General features: G+C 39.6%; 1 protein-coding gene across 1 annotated transcript in view; it reads left to right on the top strand.

Moving 5' to 3' along the window:
- Window positions 1–19,324, top strand: part of GTF2F2 (general transcription factor IIF, polypeptide 2, 30kDa) — an 85,857-nt gene that overhangs the window by 54,256 nt on the left and 12,277 nt on the right. The window contains exon 7 of the mRNA XM_010000867.1: window positions 17,776–17,875. Within this exon, the coding sequence (XP_009999169.1) occupies window positions 17,776–17,875 (100 nt within the window). The remainder of the gene's footprint in view (window positions 1–17,775; window positions 17,876–19,324) is intronic.

Genomic DNA, 19,324 nt, shown 5'->3' with positions numbered 1-19,324 from the left:
AAATATTTCACTTTTTTTACTCTTCTGGCTGATAACTTGGCTTAACTGCTTAGCCTACAAGTTATTCCAAAGTGCTACCCTCTGTGTTGATTTGCATGTTCAAGACATGGCCAAGTGGGGTTTGTTAATATGCTGTGTAATATGCCTGTATCCAAGGGTCATGAAAGACACTGCAATTTGTTGGTCAATTTTATGACATGTTTTCTAGTAGGACAATAGGTGTCTAAAGAAGTTGACCAGTGCAGGTTTGGCAAGTGAACTGATGGTGTTCCTCCTGCCAGGAATTCTGTGGTCACTTCCCAGCTTCAGGCAAAAACTGGGTTAATCATCTTCTGTCTATATGGGTCATATGTAATACCTCTTCCCTCCATGACTCTGAAGTTAAAAAGCCTTGTTTTCGAAGTAATACTTGATCTATTCAGAAAGCCTTCCTTTCAATTTCTCTTCTATCTCTTAGACTTATTTCCAGCAATAGGATTGCAACAATGTATGTCTTTGTGTCCTTTTATTGGATCCCATCTTTCAGTTAAGAGGTGCCTTTGAGCACAAGCTAATTAATACGGCCACACATTTGGAATGACATTTCTTTTCCCCCCTCATCTACTGTAGCTGTTTTATGACATTTGATTACTGGCCCAGTAATTAACATTTCTCAGGACTGTCATTTCAAGTGAGTGAGAAGAAATCACAACAACATGTGACACATTTTCTGTTTCTGGATTGTCAGTTTTATTGAGCTGGAGTCAGTGCTTAGCACATCCAAACCTTCCATTGTTTTTTACAGACTTCCATGTAGCTACACTGTAGTTAGTAGGAGAGGCTCCCTGAAGGCTGCTCCCTTCTGATGTGCCCTGGAGGATATCCCTTATGCCTTGGACTGCTCAAGGGAAAGGGGGAAGTGCAGTCTCTTCAGGACATTGTGCTTGTCCTGTGAGACATGTAATGTTATATTTGATGCATGTAACAGCTTTTATGCCTGAATTTAAGATTGTCTCTGCTGGGTCAGAGCAAAAGCTGTGTCACCAAATGTCATAAAGAGTAGTTGTGGCTTAGAGAAGACTATCAGAACAGGGTAAGCACCAGTTGATACTTTGTCAGCACAATCCTTGAGTCTCCAGCAGCTCCAGTCCTCAAGGAGTGTTAAGTTTTCCTGGTGTTAACAGTTATCAATACAGTTACATTTTGGAAGTTTATCCTTTTGAACCCACATGCACTTTTAGCATCCATAGCATCCTGCAGCAAGAAGTTCCATTATTGATTTACAAGTTGAGTGAACACTTTCCGGTGTTTCCTTTGAATTAGCTTGTTCCTTCCAACATAGCTTGTTCCATACCACTATGAATTTACAAATTTATGAATTCTAAGTTTAATGACCCAATAGTTGTTTTTTTTCTTCTATTGTCCTTTCAAAGAAGACTGCGATTTTTAATCAAATTCTGTGTCATTAATTGCAGTCTCTCACTGCCTGGAAATAATAATCCTCACTACAGAGGATGTGTAGAATAATAATGTCGAAATCTCACCCTGGCATCTCCAGCATTTTGCTCAGGTTCATTTTTGTGATGCTGACATGTCAAATGGCATGACTTCTCAGCTGCTTATAAGAAGAGGTCTTGTGTCTGAGATGTCAGCGTTTCTGAAGTCATCTGGCCGGCTGCCCTGATGGTGGGTGGTGCAGGGAGCTGGCTGGCCTGGGGCTGCTGGCCTCTGGTATTCCCAGGCAACTTACACAGCTGGACTGCCAGACATAAGGCACCACGGATACTCTGGCTGGAGTCTAAGATAGGTTTTGTCATGGCAGCAAGCCATAGATATGACAGTTTGTGAAATGACACAAATTGCATAAATTTCAGTCAGCAGGTGCTGATGGTACTGGGAAAATATATTTTGTTTTGGGAGCATCATGTTTAGGTTTCCAAAACAAAATTCTGAAGGATTTTTATTCTATGAAAGCTTTAAATGTTGGCTTACCTCCTGATTGAAGGTGTGTTTGGATTTTTTCTAAAACACAAAAAGCAAATAATAAAAATTCAGATTTCCAGATAGCTCTGCTTATGCATGGGTTGGAAGATTCTTTTGTTTTCTACATGTTATTAGTAAAAAACTTGATTACATTTACACTTTTTGCATTTGTATTTCACTCATCACTGTAATGACTGTTAGTGTCCCAGTGTGCTGCTTAAATTTTCTTTGCCTGATTTCTTTTCATTACTTCATTGCACAACCATAAAATAACCTACCTGCTTTTTTGACATCCACAAATAAGGATGCTTTTCAGTTGTTCTGTAGCAAAGATGTACCTATTTGTCTCATAGTCTTCTGATCATGGAGCAAATACACAGCTACGGAAAATACACATTCTCTAATGTATATTAGTAGAAGCAGATGGTGCAATCTGTTCATCAATGAAATTCAGTTTCTAAAATGGATTTAATCTGGTTTGCAGCAAACAGCACACTCTGGTACCATCTGTCATGGAACATGCACAAAGGGAGAAATCCCATTTCAGGTTGTTTGTATTTCATTGCAGTAATGTGTTAATGTGCTAGCCTGGGCATCACATCCCAGAATACCTATTGTAAAGGCATGTTGCTTAATCCACAAGACTACATTCTTCATAATTTGGTATTTTGGTGTATTATTATTTTTCATTACTCTTTATTTAAAGGTGTGTACTGCTAGTCCTTTTTGCAAACATTGTTTTCATGCAGCCATTAGTAGAATTTGCTCTTGAAAATAAATTATGGCAAATTATTTTCTTCATTTGTGGAGAGGCATTTTAAATTAATTATAAGTGTTTTGCATTAATTGGCATTCTTTCTGTTGTGAAAATGAAATTTCTTTTTTTTTTCAGAATGGAGGATTTTCCAAAATTATCAAGGCCAGAAAAGCTGTGTGTGTTCTGTTTCTGCTAAGCCAAATGCAGAAAAGAATAGTGTGTGTAATGTCTGTTTCTTTCATCTCAGACAGATCCTGCAAACTCTAGAGCAGAACTTCTTAGGCTGAAATGATGCTTTGCCATGGAAGTCTTCAGTCTGTGTATAGCTGAAAAAACATGCTAGCAGATACAACTTTCTTCTCCCCACTTAACACAAAATGTTTTCAGCTCTAGAAACACATGTTGCAAGCAATAAAGATGAGAAAGTGATAGGTAATTTATATTCCATTTCTTTTTGCACTGAAGGATGTGGGAATCCTTCAATATCTTAGGGAGTTAATAAAATTAAAGGGTGTAGTGGAGTAGAGCAAGTAGTCAAAAAAATATTGCAGAAATAATGATACAAAAGCATCTGCCTGGAAGAAACCTGTTAGGCTTCTCACCTTTCTGAGTAATTGCTACTTATTATTGCTAAAATTAAATATTTGTTCTAGCTGTTTCTTTCTTTTAAGTGATTCTGTTTCCCAGTTGTTTTTTCTAGAATTGTACTTAGCTCCTTTGGACTTAGGGCTAGAATTCAAAACATTTTTCTCCCATGCAGTTTTAAGCACTATCCACCAACTCCAAAGCTGTCACATGTCATGACTTTCACAAAAGATGGTTTGTTTCCCAGTCTCCCTAGAGATGCTTATAATTTATTATTTTTTTTGTTTACAAAGCCGGTAATTAATACTGGAGAAAAAATAGTATGCATACTTAAAGGTGATAGGATTGTGTAAAAAGAGGAACTCAAAAAAACTGCCTTTTTGTAAAGTAGTACGTATATGTTATATACTGTGATTGTTCCTAAAAATATACCATGCGTGCCAATGAAGAGAGGACAGATGCCCAGCAGCTCACATTGTTCTGAGCTGACCTATATTTACTGCTGTATATTCTCTGCAGACAGAGGTATGTGTGCAGTTTAATACAGAGCACTTACCACATTGGTATTGAACATCTCTAAAATATTTACAGCTCTTGAAATCTCTAATTCCAAGGTAATTTTTAAAAAGTTACAGATTTACTAGCTTGTCTAGGTGTGGTGGGTTGACATTGGCTGTTTGCCTGACTCCCACCCAGCTGCTTTCTCACTCCCCCTTAGCAGGACAGAGGGAGAAAAGTAAAGTTAAAAACTCATGGGTCAAGATAAAGGCAGTTTAGTGAAACAAAGCAATGGTTGTGTGCAGAAGCAAAACAAAAATGAAGGAGTTGTATTCTCTACTTGCCATCATCAGGCAATGTCCAGCCACTTTATGGGGGAGCAGGGCTGCTGCTGCAGAAGACAAATGCCTTTGTAACGAATGCCTCCCTTCTCCTCCTCTCTCTTGGCTTATTTGCTGAGCACAGCATCATCTGGCATGAGATGTTCCCTTGGTCAGCTGGGGTCAACTATCCTGGCTGTGTGCCCTCCCAGAGAGGGGTTGGAGAGACAGCCAACACAGTGTTGTGTGGGCTTTGATCAGCAGCAGCCAACACATGGGGGTTATCAACACCACCCCAGCCACTATATAGGCTGCTGTGGGGAAAGTTGAACCCAGCCCAGCCAGACCCAGTACACTAAGGTACACTGGTTTGCACTGCCATTTGATATGTGTACACACACTGAATTAAAAATTGTGGAAGTTTTTGGAAAACCATACTCTTTTCTTAATAATAATGGTTTCACAGTATATTATATGTCTTGCTTGGATTACTGACTTAGCAGATGTAGTTCCTTGCATGTTTATGGCAAACCATTGAAGCCGGCATGAAGCATTTCTTCTCGTATATATTTGGGTTTTTAAATTGCAGCTTTAGGTATAATTAAGAAAAACTGTGCAGAGCAGGCTTGAAAATGTAATGGTCCTGAAGCTTCTCTCAAGACTTTTTTTTCCTCTGTGGAGGAACCAGATTACACATGCATGGAGTCTGCTTTCACACAGATCTTATGAACAAACCCAATTATCCAGCATCCCATTAGGGAAGGTAGACAAGGTTTGTGCTTCAGCCATTAAACAGTTTTGGAATTTGTCATGCCAGACGAATCTATAATCAAATCTTTGGGTTATTTTATTTAATAACAAGATAGTATGGCTTCATAAAGTCTGGGTGAGTTTCTTTGTGTTCACGAATAACAGGCACTCTTTTGAAAGTCTCAAATTAAGAGGAGAACACTAATGTAGCAGAGCTCAGAAGTGCATGTAGCTAAGTTTATTTCTTAACAAATGAGCTCTCCGGGGAGTGTTCAAAAGATAACATTCTCAGCTTCCAAGCTTGTATTGTTTTTTTCTCTAAAACAAAGGCAAAGTTGGTATTTAAATTCTATTTTTTAAATGCAAAATGAATTGTTACGCTTTCTGTGCCCAGTTGCCTCCGAACCTAACCATGTCCTTTGTGTGCTTAGTGGTCATCTGCATGTTTTTTAAAAGGAAGATACCTTGAAATAACTTTGAGAATGTTGGGTTTAAAGTTGTAACAGAGCTTGAAGCCAAGTCATGAGTCACAGCCTCCAGATTCTGAAGGTATTTTCAAAATACTGAGTGAGAGCTTTTAGCAGGGGCTGACAGTGATACACTTGTGGTGTGATGAGCACCGTACACCCCAAAGATGATGCACAGAAGCCAAGTAAGGCTATTTAAGAAAATAATGCTCACATTTGCCCTCTGAAGCAGGAATTCAAAGACCAGACCTCAGGGAAAGTGACTCAAGCCAGACTGACTGATGCAGGGCTGGTGTAAAGCCATTCTTCACACAGCCCTGGTCAGTAGGAGCAGAGGTCTGTGGTGGGCGGTCCCACAGTGGCTCTTCTCTTCCTGTTGCCATCACCTTCCAGCTGCAAAGCAGCCTGGCAGCTCCCACCCCTATTCCTGCTCGCTGGGATCCCTCCACACGGCTGGTTTCTGCATCTGGCTTTGCCATGCCACGTACCCCCTTGTTCTGCTTGAGGGAGCACAGTCCCTGCTCAACCAACAGCTGAGGGATGTTGTAGCAGTGATTTTCAAGTGGAGGTGGGCAGGTATGTAATATATTGGGAGAAGAAGCTGGGGAAGCACTTGTTTTGCAAAGCAGGAGGACATAAAATGTAATTGAACTGTTTGAACAAATGCAGCAGAGCAGCAGTGCTGTACAATTGGCAAAGGCAATACAGTTGGCTGAAAGAATGATGATCAAACTTAAAAACAAAAAAATCTGTTTTCTGCTTTAAGTGATACATCTTTCAGTCTGCTCTTCAGTTTGCTGTGTTTCACTTCGGGCTTTTTCTGCTGCTTGCAGGAGAAACTGGGATGTTTTCCAGTTGGAGGATAACCAAAACTGCTGTTTCGCATAGACTAAGGAGAAATACAGGTTTCTTTCCCTTCCTTTTTGCTCTGTTTTTTTTATAACGTAGGGAGGGTTCCTGGGGTTGCTGAGCCTGCACAACTTTTTTTTTTTTTTTCTTCTTTTTTAACTTAATGCTGATTTTATTTGGATTTTCATAGTTAGTTAACAACAACTTGGTTCTCTTCACTTGGGGGCTGAACTGCTGGAGAGTAGTGTAGTTGAAAGAGACCTGGGGGTCCTGGTAGACAGGAGGATGACCATGAGCCAGCAATGTGCCCTTGTGGCCAAGAAGGCCAATGGCATCCTGGGGTGCATTAGAAAGGGTGTGGTTAGTAGGTCAAGGGAGGTTCTCCTCCCCCTCTATTCTGCATTGGTGAGGCCACATCTGGAGTATTGTGTCCAGTTCTGGGACCCTCAGTTCAAGAAGGACAGGGAACTGGTTGAAAGAGTCCAGCGCAGAGCTACGAAGATGATTAAGGGAGTGGAACATCTCCCTTATGAGGAAAGACTGAGGGAGCTGGGTCTCTTTAGCTTGGAGAAAAGGAGACTGAGGGGTGACCTCATCAATGTTTACAAATATGTAAGGGGTGAGTGTCAGGGGGACGGAGTTAGGCTTTTCTCGGTGATGACCAGTGATAGGACAAGGGGTAATGGGTGTAAATTGGAGCATAGGAGGTTCAAGGTGAATATCCGAAAAAATTTTTTTACTGTGAGAGTGACAGAGCACTGGAACAGACTGCCCAGGGAGGTTGTGGAGTCTCCCTCACTGGAGACATTCAAAACCCACCTGGATGAGTTCCTGTGTGATGTACTCTAGGTGACCCTGCTCTGGCAGGGGGGTTGGACTAGATGATCTCTCGAGGTCCTTTCCAGCCCCTAAGATTCTATGATTCTATGATTCACTTGCAGGACAAGAATGTTGGGTAGGTTAGCTCAGTAGTTCAACGTGAGCTAATTGAGCAGTTCAGTGCAAGAATATGGTGAAGCTATTAAACAGTAGCTGACATTACATTTTAAGCTATTGACAGTAGCATATAGTTATCAACACATTAACACATAGGTATGCACAGTGCTTTCTCCCAGCAGTTTTCATCTCAGTGCTCTTAGCAGCAGTCCCTCACTCGTTTCCAAGTTTATTTTCAGAAAGGAGGTGAACATCCTCAAAAAGACGTCTACCATCTCACGTTTTAGGTCTGCAGGCTAAGGAAGGAAGAGGCAGTGAAAAACCTCAAGAATTTGAGCGAGCTAGGTTTTCTAGGGAAGCAATCCAAATGTTTCCCAGATTGCCACAAACTGTTAAATTGTTTAAAGTAAATTTTAACTGGAAGGTCCCCAATGGAGCCAGATGCCACAGCTGTTTGCTATTGGGGGAGTGGTGAGGTGTCTGGGAAGTGGAGTTTGAGATACAGGAGTGTGTAGTCAGAGGCAGAGTGCTGGCAGCTGTAACTCCCTAAAGATGTTTGGCAGGCGAAGAGGAGAAGAGGTTCAGACTGAGGAGAGTTACCTGAGATGCCTTAGGGTTGTTTTGTTTTCATTAGAGGACTCATAGCCAACAGTCTGCCTCATTCTTTCTCAGCTTCTTTTAAGCTACGTGAGCAGTTTCATCAAAAGAAGTGCATAGTGAATTGACTGAGCTTGTAAATCATCCAACTTTTTACCAATAATTCAAGACACAGGCCTTTCAGGGTATGGTAAAGATGTGACTTTTCTGTCTAAGAGATTCCTTCCTAAAATTCTCCTTTCTTGTTCCCATTAGCAAAATGTTACACCATTTCTGGATCTGCAGAGACTGACAACAAATGTTTGCCTTTGTCTTGCCTAGACTTACAAGTCCGCATTGTTTATGCCACTGGTTTCAAAGCAGCCATCACTGCAAATTAGTTTTGGCAGGAAAGTGATGATTATGCAATTTTGAGCCAAGTCTATTTATTTTACTTTTAGAAATAATGAATAGTTGAGAATTTAATATTCCTCTTCTAAAATCTAAATTGAAATAGTGTCTAACATATAAATCCATTTCTTATGGAGAAATTTGGGGATTGAGGAAAATGGTAGCAGGAAAGGCAACTATCTTTTAAAATGGAAGTGGGAAAGAAACGTCATAAAAAAAGCCAAAGACACAATGATTTTTCATAATTTTGGGGTTTTTTTTAAATCACGACAGGGTATTTTGCAATAAATTATGTAGCATAGCGAAATTTAAATTATGAGCCTGAGGTTTTCACTCTTCAGCACAGTACACAGGAAAAAAATGTAGATCATAATTTGATTATTATAATGGTCATTTGTGTCTTTAAAGTATATAAACACCTGAAGATAACTTCATTTTCAAAGATCTGTTTTGTCTTTGTTTTTACGTTAGAATGTCAGATCTTTTCTTTCCTCTTATCTCCTCAGGCACCCAAGTGTAATATTGGCACTAATTGGTGTATGATATCAAAATAATCAAGATGAAGTTTTTCTTAAACAGGAAACAGTTTATAGCTTCAGGTTTCTGAGTACAGACACACACACTTTCAGACACATTGCTAATTTGTATTCATGGGAGAGCGGGCAATCCAGGGTAGTCAGGATGGTCACTGAAGTTCGGATAAGGAGAGAACTCCAAACTGCATAATTATGTGGGTGTAGATGGGTATCAGGGTATTGAAGTGCTTGGCACACACAGGGCTTAACCTTTTGACCCATGCTGTTCTTATCAGTCTCCGTTTTCTCAGTGGTGTTCCAGGTATTGTATTTCTTGGTTGGTTCTGTTTGGAGACAATTTAGAATAAACTTCCCCATTAGTAAGGGGTGAATGATTTCCCAGTATCTGGATGCAACGCAAGAAAAAGTCTTGAGCCAGCAACAGGAGAGATAAAACTATTACTTACACTTTTGCTGGAAAAATAAATAGTGCACTTCTTCTGTTTTCACATGTATTCAAGCACACTTGTATGTTTTCAAGAAGTTTGACCCCTCCCCAAAACCATGCAGTCCTTTTTTGTTTTCTTTTCCAACTTACCTTCTAAACAGTTTATTACTATAAAAGTGGAAGAGATTATGTTGTATAGTTGTTTCCTAAAGGAAATTTTTTGATAGGAACAACTAAAATATGTGTGCATGTGTGTGATCCTTTTGAAATAAGTATGTCTGACTTTAATTTAGGAGAATAATCTTCATGTTAAAATTAGAGGGCTGGGTTTCTGCTTAGTTTGCTAATGAGTCACTTTTCCTAGATCTCCAATCTGCCTTCTGTAGTATTAGTAATGGGCTTGTGAGATTCACATTCGTAAGAAAATGTTGAAAGTATAGTAGAAACCTGCAACAGACCCTTTGTTTCCCTTCTGGACACTAATTGATTGAATATGATGACTGTAGGATGGAAAGGACTGCAAAATCCTGACATCTGCAACAACTGCAGAGGTGCAGACTGTTTTTCCAGAGTACGTGAGTTGTATTTAGGAAATGTTTGTTTCTTTGCACTAAGTGATTGGACAAGAGGAAATGTCCTGAAGTTGCACCAAGGGAGGTTTGGATATTGGGAAAAATTTCTTCACCAAAATGCTTGTCAGGCACTGAAAGAGGCTGCCTCAGGAAGTTGTGGAGTCATCATCCCTGGAGGTATTTAAAAGATTTGTAGATGTGGTGCTCAGGGACATGGTTTAGTGGCAGACTTGGTAATATTTGCAGTTGGACTTGATGATCTTCAAGGTCTTTTTCTGCCTAAGTGATTGTATGATTGAGCATGCAAGGCCTTCCCATCAATCCACAGCATGACAGCAGTGGAAGGGCCTTCTCATCCTGCAAGTGGGCGATGCTGGCTTGACTCAAGTCCTCTTGGAAGAGCAAAGACAGTGTAGAGGCTGTCTTACTTCACAAGGGTGAGTGGCAGCTGCACCCTTAAGGGTGTCTGGTCAAGTGCAAAAAGGGGTGTTTAGTAAAGGCAGGAAGCAAGAAACAAAAGATAGAGCCACAAACCTGCACAGACAAGCCTAATGGAGGCAAAGATGGGAAACGAACTTTGTCCGCCACACTAATGGATGGGCAACTTAAAACCTCCCTGAACAGTCACATGGCCTAAAAGATATCTCTGAGTTATGATTCCCTTTTAAGCTTGGCCTCAGATAACACACTTTCACCGTGTCCCCAGTGTGGACCAGGCACTGCCAGAGCCTGAGTTCGTCAGCATCAGGACAGTTCTAGAGGAAGTATCCATTAGGCATATGTGAACTTAATTAAAAATATCCATAATGTTGAGCAGATCTTGTAATTTTCTTCATTCTAATTACATTAGGACATTGCTTAAAATGTTTAAAGTTGGGCATAAAATAACAGGGGAAGTTATTAAATTACATTACTGGAATGATAAAGTCTATTTTATGTTATCTTTATGTTATTTGTCTTCACAACCTGGACCCAAAAGGTTTTTAATTTTTTGCAATAAAAACCTCAGAGAGGAAAAATGGGATCTTAGTGGTTTTAATCAGTTATTGCCAATGTATCAAACCAGAAAATAAAATGAGTAAGAAATGGTTCCTTATTGTTGAATTGCCATTCATATCATCTCCTGTTCTGTACTGGAGGAAGATTGGTAGAATTGGAATCTTCAGTTATGATTGTGGTGCCTGTCTCAGTATTAGACATGAAATTATCATATATTCATGTGATTCATTGCTCAGCCTTCAACCTATATAGTTGAAGATGTCAACTTCAGAAGAACCTAATAGGTTTCCTGAACGTAAAATAATTACAGCACTTTCCTTGAAATGCCAGGATTTCAAGACTTAAATATAGTTGTAAATCATATTCCAAATTAGTAATTTGGAATGCTGGCAAGTGCACTTCTTAATGTAATTTCCATTCAGCTTATTCTCTTCTCTGCCTGTCTGGTATTTAGAAATGGGGACAAACTCGCTTTGCTTGGACTGGGTGTGTGTGCAGGAGTAACACCTCGACATCTGAAGGAGAACAGTAGATTGATCCATGCAATGGGCCGTAGTCGTCCACCAGTGTTTAATGTCAGACAGTTGGACTTTTCTTCTTAGAACAAAACAGAGGGTGTTGAATTTCCATGTTGCTAGTTCTTATTTTTCAGAATATATGACACATTGTTTTGTGTAGCAACAGACTGTCATAAGTATTATTAGATAATATGTATTTTTACCTGTGAATTCTGGTAATTTCTTCTGTTTGTGGTTGGGTGCTGCCATGGGGTTGTTTTAGCAAACTGTGCACCACAGGGTGCTGAGTTCCCTTCATTCTCACAGGATTGCCAAACCTTTATGTTTCAGCATCTTGCAGGAGTTTTCTTCTCTTGCACATCACCTGCTCACCTTATATGACTAACATTCTTGCTTGGAAGAAAAGTCAGGAAAGTTGCCACCTGAACCTCAGTAAGGTGCAGTAGTCATAATGAACACAAGAGAAGTAGGTGTGAAGATATATTGTCACAGTTATTGTATTAGCTTATTTTGGATGAGCTTTTGCAGGATATACCTAACTTGATCATGATTGGGATCAGTGGGCCAAGGCCAGTTGCATGAGGTTCAATAAGACCAAGTACTGGGTCCTGCATTTTGGTCACAACAATCCCAGGCAATGCTACAGGCTTGGGACAGGGTGGCTGGAGAGCTACCCAGTAGGAAAGGACCAGGGGGTGCTGGATGACAGCTGGATGAACGTGAGCCATCAGTGTGCCCAGGTGGCCAAGAAGGCCAACAGCATCCTGATCTGCATCAGGAATAGTGTGGCCAGCAGGAGTAGGGAAGTGGTTGTGCCCCTGTACTCAGCCCTGGTGAGGCTTCTCCATGAGTACTGTGTTCAGGTCTGGGTCCCTCACTATAGGAAGGACATTGAGGTGCTGGAGCATGTCTAGAGGAGAGCTACCCAGCTGGTGAAGGGGCTGAAGTAAAAGTCCTATGAGGAGAGGCTGTGGGAACTGGAATTGTTTAGTTTGGAGAAGAGTAAGGCTGAGGGGAGACGTCATTGCCCTCTACAACTACCTGAAAGGTAGTTGGCCTCTTCTCCCAAGTGAGTTACAATAGGACTAGAAGAAATGGCCTGAAGTTGCAGCAGGGAGGTTTCGTGTAGATATTAGAAGAAATTCTTTACTGCAAGGGTAGTCAGGCACTGTAACAGGCTTCCCAGGGAGATGGTGGAGTCACCATCCCTGGAGGTATTCAAGAAAATTGTAGATGTGGCACTTCAGGGCATGCTCTAATGGGCCTCGTCGTTTTTTTGTAGGTTGTGTGTCGTAGTTGGTTTTGTAGGGTGTGTGGTTGTGGATTTTGTTGTTGCTGGTTTCTGTTTGGGTGGGTTATGTTGTCTTCCCCCTCTCTGAGCCCCATGTGGATGGATGGTCAGATGTTTTAGGTGATCTTAGAGGTCTTTTTGACTGTGACAATCCTGTGATTCTGTGGGATGCTTGGCAGAATAGCAAAGCAAAGAATTAACTTTGATGCCTGTATCAGGTTTCATGAAGCTTCATGTAATGCAGCTGTCTGTGTCTAATTCAGAATTACTGAGTAAGGAACTGAGAAAGACTAGTCCTTGGCTTTCAATCGCATGGTACCAGGCTGGGAACTTCTGTGAGGAGACACAAAAAAAGCAAGCAACCAACCAAACAGAAAAACCTGCAGAATTGTGCAGAGCTGCAGAGTTTGTGTTTCTTCCCCTCCAAAGCTTTGGGCAATGGGCCTGCTCTTTTCCAGTGCATGTCTGTTGAATGGTATTGCAGAGCAAGAAGCAAACCAGCTTCTTTTTTTGCACCAGTAAGGTTGGCTCCTCACTTACTGTGCAAGTAAAGCCAAGCACAAAAAGGTATGGAAACTTTTCAGTCCAGTCTGTACAATAACTTAGTTAGAAATGTCAGGAATTCAAGCCCTAGCAGCATTGCTGATTAATACCTGCTTCTAATCTTTGAAACATTTGTGGCAGAAGATAAATCACAGAAAATCTTTGTTTTTTATTGTATTGCTGAAAGATACATATATTTAAGAAGCCAATGAGTTTCTTCTAGGAACGTACACACTGCCTTCTTTTATGAGCCTGCTGCATGTTGACAGCTCCTATAGAATTATTTCCAGCCTGTTCAAATGTTTTTTACCCTTATTCAACTGCAGGCAAAATGACAATTCAGAGTTGCAATATAAAATGTATTTTGCTGGGGAATGACTGTGGTGAATTTGATGCCATTCTGGTTACTTGCTGTATTTCAAGGCAGAAGGCTATATTTGACTTTGGGGGTGGAAGAGAAAACCACAGTGTGCAGGCTGGGGAGTCTGGTGGTTGCTCTGTCACTAATTTATTGGCAGGTTTGGGGGAAAAATCTGCATTCTCTTTTTTTTTTTTTTTTTTCAGGCCAGATATTAACATGATTTATGACAGTAGCTATTTCAACAAGAGTCAAGTGGAAAATGCAACTCCTTGGAGAGTTATCTGTAGTTCTGAGTCATAACTAAGGCTCTTAACTATCACACTCCTGCAAATTATAACAAGGAAAAAAGCCACTGTTCCTTTAAAGCAGTGTCATCAGTGACTCAGAATATCTATTGATTTTTTTTTTTATTTCTACCAACAGTTTCAATTAAGATTCAGCAGATCCACTCTTGAGAAAACTCTGTATAATATGCTTAATGATGTTTTGGTTTAATATTGCTTCTTTAATTCTGCTAAAGAAATTTAAGTAATACCTTAAGGCATATTAAGGTAATTATATCTTTTATGTGTTAAAACATTGGTCTAAAAGGCTAATATGATGCCAAATTCATAGCTTTTGTTAAAAATTTGTGAGTGTGTAAATACTAAAATATATAAACATGTATTTCATCAACTTGTTTTTCAACTATGCAAAATGTAAAAGGCAACTATATTCACCCGGACAAAATACTTTCTGGATATGAAGGAATTATGGCATGGTCTAAAAAAGAAAAACAAAAAAACCTCCACCAACATAATGTTTTCCCTGAAAATAGAGTCTGTACCAACAAAACATCAGGAGAAAATTACTACAGGCTATTTGTCTTTACCCTTTGTAGTGCGCTGAGCAGATTTCAGTGTTTCATCCACACGTGAACAATTTGCTGGTTTGTAGTATATGCCACATTTGTCATGCCCTTTACCTGTATTTGTGCAATTTGGGGAGGTTAACTTCAGATGTGCAGCAGCTGTTGCTCCATATAGGACTGTGTGACCATATTCCACATGGAAGCCCAGCCGAAGGAAGGCAACAGGAGGCTCTGTCACTCTCGAGGAGATCTTGAAGTCTGCAGCAAAAGAAATGAGAAGGACAGCCATTAGGGAGAAGAGCAAGATGCTGTGTAGAATAAATGCATATTAATAAAAAGGTTTGTCTCCTGGGTCACTGTGCTTCCCATTTAGATTTCCATATTGGCATGTGGCAACTGCCGTAATTGCTTCCATTAAAAAGTAATAGCAGGGATATAATGTATTTTTAGTGCTCAATACAGCAATTTATCTACTAGGAACAGGGGGCGAAAGTTAGCACTGTACTGTTAACCAGTTTTCTAAAGACCATCTGAGAATTGTGAGTTGTAATTTGGAAATCTTTGGCTAAAAACCTAGAAGTACAACAGGAATATCTCTGAAATTTCCTTCAGACACTATGTACATTTTAAGCAGGTATATTTGTTAGTTGGTATGCATAGATCTTTCTGAAATCTGTCATTTCACAAAGCAACTTGGATTTTCTATTTCCATTTTCACTTGGTAGGCTTTCATCCCATTTCCTAAGCAGGCAAGATTGTGTGCTGGGTAACTTCATGTTAAATGTAGCTTCACTGCAGTCAACATTTGGAGGCCTCTCAGAAGTGCATTAGCTCTCCTACACATTAGGTTTTCTACTGGTTTGGAAATTAGCAAGTTCAAATAAAAAAAAACCCTGAAGTGCATATCCTGCATAGCAAGTGAAAAATGTCAAGAAATTAATTGCTGGTGTTCTCATACACAAAGAAGGGTTGATTTATGGAAGCAGCACTGAAATGGGTGGTGAAATTTTCTGTATTGTAATTTTAAAATGCCAGAACAGGAGGAGACCTTCAACACTGAGTGGATTCCGAAGTTCAAGAGAAGGTTTAGGCTGAAGAGCTATCAATTGTTTGCACACTTAAATATCCAGTTTATTAAGAAGCTGGAGGAGGGTTGACATCACCATTCTAAAGCTTTTCCTTCTGAGGACAGTTTGAGGTGTACAATCCATATTTTCAGTGCTCTGGCATTTCATCATTGAAGGACTAATGTTCTTTGGCTGTTTTCCTGAAGGGAGGATATTGTAAATTTGCCTTGTTAAGAGTAATAAGTATAAAGCCCGATAGAAGGAGGATTTAATAGTGGAGAAATGCCATCATTCTAAGCCTAGCATTCCTCAAGAACAAGAGACAGTCTGATGTATTTCAGTATTGTTATGAACTTTATTAATCACTTAGCTGTGCTGCAGCTGTAATGAGAGACTCTGGAACAACATTGCAAAACATGTATCTAATCTGGTCCATGTGAAGAAGAGGGTGGTACAGTGGCCTGAAGGGGAAAGGAGAGACAAGGATGCCCAGTTCATCTCCAGGAGGTCCTGTCTCATGAGCAGGAGCAATATCAGTGGACAGGTTTAGAGGAAATGTATCTCTGCGTCTGTTACAGAAAGGAGAAGTGTGAAAGAGGGAGAAGTGAGGTGAAAAACAGCTACAGTGGGGGAGAGGGAGGACTGGAAAACTCCTCAGGTCAAAAAAAGAGGAAAAATGGCAAAGAGCTGCAAGAAAAGATTTTTTAAAAACCCCAAAGCCAAACTAAATAACCAGGTTGAAGGCCAAGAGATAAAATCAAAAAAAAAAAAAAGGCATTGACAGTAAAAAGAAAAAAATCAAGCTATGAAGAGATGGAGAAGACAGATTTGAAGAAAATATATTGATTTAGCTTTAGCCTGTGCCTCTTTGTGAAACTTGAGTTTAGAAGATCTTTGGTAACCAGATAATTGAAATCCTTAAAATTATTTAATTAGATTGAAGGCCAAGAGATAAAATCTTGGGCTTGCCATATCAGGAATAAAAAGTGTTCATCTCTTATTTACCTTCTGATTGATTCCCCTTCGAGTTAAAAGCAAACATGCTACATTTGGACAGAAGAAGGCACTGATGTACTTTCTCCTGATTTAGAAATGTAGAATACAAAGCGACACATCACTTAAGGGTAATTAAAGCTATCACACAAATGACTAGTCTGTGAAGATTCAAGGGGAAGCAAGTTTGTATCTGTGTCTGAGTTGAGTCTCCCAGCAATTCCTGTCCAGCAGTACTAGCTATGAAGGATGATTTGCTTTGTTTCCAGTTGCTACAACTAGAGAATTTATTTCTTAATTTAATTTAATGCTTACCTCAGAGGTCATTTATTTAGGTTCGTCATGTGTTAAATGGGAAGCATACTGAATGTAAATTTACCTTTTTGGGTGTACATCTTATTTTTTTTACAAAAATGTATCTGTGATTTCAAACACTGTTTTTTAAAGTGCTGTCTGTTTTACTGCTTTTGTGGTTTACATTAGCAAACATGTAGTTCTTATTGGCAATCGTGTCACCATGCTGATTTTTCTTTGGGAAGAAGCAAACGTCAGTGCACATTTACTGGGCTGTAAGTCTTATACTGTGTCCAGTGAAAATTGACTCTTCTGACAGTAAGATACACCTTTGGAAACTAAGTAACGTCACTGGTGATAACTCTAGTTTTGTCTCAGGGTTAATTGTATGTGCTATTAAGCTATTTTCTCTTAGGGTTGTTGTTCTGCATCTTTCTAAAGCTTTGTTTCGTGCTTTATCATTTCAAGTAGTAATTCTTGAGTGCTAAACCTGAAGTAAATGGAGCACTCCTTCTACACCATGATACGTAAGCATTACATTACATAGGGATGGACTTGACTAAATATGTTCAACCTCTGACCTTCTTGGAGTCTTCCCAAAGACTGACGATCACCTGCAGTTAACTGTTTGAGACTTGATTGCACATTGGTTTGAACCTGAGTGGATTTCAGCCTTCATGTCTTTAAAAGTGCTCATAAAAAACGTTATGTGTGCTGTGTTACTCTATAAGAATGCCAGAAGAAAGGTCACAGGAATTTATATTTTTACATTAAAATACCTAAGAGAAGGTCATGGAGTCTGATCTTTGCTGTGCTGTGGGAGTTAGCAGAGGTGGATTGAAAGCTTTTTCAGCCCTCACCTGACTAAGCTGAGAGATTCTAGGTTCATTTGGCCATGGGCTTTTCTTCCACCTGACTGTCAGGCTTTTGGAATAAAATTTGTTTTCAGACATCAGTTTTAGTATCTTCCCTTTACAGTTGCTTTTTTAGTATTGCAGTATCTTCTGTAGCATATAGTGGTGTAATAATCCATGGTGTCCTGCAGCAAAAATTGAGCAGGAAAAACTTAATTCAGAAGAGTGCATGTTTTGCCTTCTGATTTGTTTGCAGCTGACCTTTGATAAGGGCTGGTTCACGCTTGCAGATTTTTAGAATTAATTTTGAGTGTATGCTTGTCTAAACTTTTTATTCATTCTCTTGTTTTCTTTTGCAGATTACAGATAGAAGAATCTTCTAAACCTGTTAGGCTATCACAGCAGCTGGAAAAAGCTGTAACCACAAACTACAAGCCGGTGGCTAATCATCAATATAATGTAAGTAGCTGTCAGTATTTTCCCTTATTCTCTTAGCCAACAATCTGGCTCAGGACCTCAGAATCTCTCTGCTGCTGTCCTGCAGCCTTTTCACCCACATTTGGCCACTGTCTTTGTAAATGTTCCATGTTACCTGTTTTCTCCCTGATTTTGTCTTGTTGGGATGTTTCTGTCTCAAGACCAACATCACCCTTGGGGCTAAGGTCTCTCATGTTGCCCTATGGAGGGCAGACTACCTTTACCCAAGCCTCCTCTAGTGTCTTTATTACATTCTTCCTCTAGTCTTTTTTTTTTTAAATGTGGTTTTGAGATTTGAGGATAAAAGGCAGTTCTGGCTTTGTGCTATGAGATGTGGAATCACTCCTTTGAGCCAAATAAAATATCATATGGAGGTGGGTAAAAGACTTGAAAAGAATTATTAGTTTCCAGTCCTTTGCAGGAACTGACAAGTAGCAAAGAGTAACAGCTGACAATTTTTCACAGTTTCATACCTTCACAGTACGTGTTATTTGCATCATTAGCTTTGTCAACATTAAACCCACGCTGCTGTTCCGGATCAGTTGATGTACATACAAACTATAATGTCCTTTTTCTTAAAGATCCTCTTTGAGTAATTTGTATGTATGCCTGTAGAATCACTGTTACTGCTGAATGTGAGAAATGTTAAGTCATATGGAAAATGAGTCACTGTGTTAGTCATTTAAACTTCTACACTTTTTATTAAGATTTTATTTACATAAAACAAATGACAATATACTGGATGATACTTAAGCATTATTCTGACAGGCAGAATTTCCACTAACCAAAAATAATTGTTTCTCTCTCGTGGGACTGTTTAGTAGTAGTTGCTCTTCAAAGTCTGATCTATAGATAGAGGATGATACCGATATAACTAATTCAGTCAAGGGAGTGACATTTAGCCAAAATAGCCACACTGGTATATCCTGCTATGCAAGTACAATTTTATATGAGTATACTGTTTTATGATGCCACTGTTGTTCTCCTTTAATTCTGAAATAAGCTGTTGTGATGTATACAGTGTCTCATTCTAGTGGGTATGACAGTATGACTTCAACCTAGAGACAATCTTTGGATCTGTGTCATGAGGAAACTGAAGTCTTGTGTGAGATCCGGGGAGTATAACCAGGACGTAACAAAGCTTTTTAAAAGTCATGATACTCTTGTATGTAAATTATAATGGTTTTTAGTGGTTACATAGCTGTTCCTGCTAATGGAAATCCTTTGGCAGTGTGCTTATTTTTCATCTCTGCTTTTAAAGTGTTGTGATGGAAACATCTAGCAGGATGTACTTACGCTTGAGTCACTCTTGGCTGTGCCTTGATTCTAAAGGCCCAGGAACAACTACTTTCTGAAACACCTTTTTCTTCATTAAGTCTTTTATTAAGCTTTAGGTGAGTGGCTGAAGGGATGTACAACTGGGAGAAGGTG

The sequence above is a fragment of the Chaetura pelagica genome, unplaced genomic scaffold (genome assembly GCF_000747805.2).
Source record: "Chaetura pelagica isolate M959 unplaced genomic scaffold, ChaPel_1.0 scaffold115, whole genome shotgun sequence".
Taxonomy (NCBI): Eukaryota; Metazoa; Chordata; class Aves; order Apodiformes; family Apodidae; genus Chaetura; species Chaetura pelagica.
This window is presented reverse-complemented; position numbering and strand designations above follow the sequence as displayed.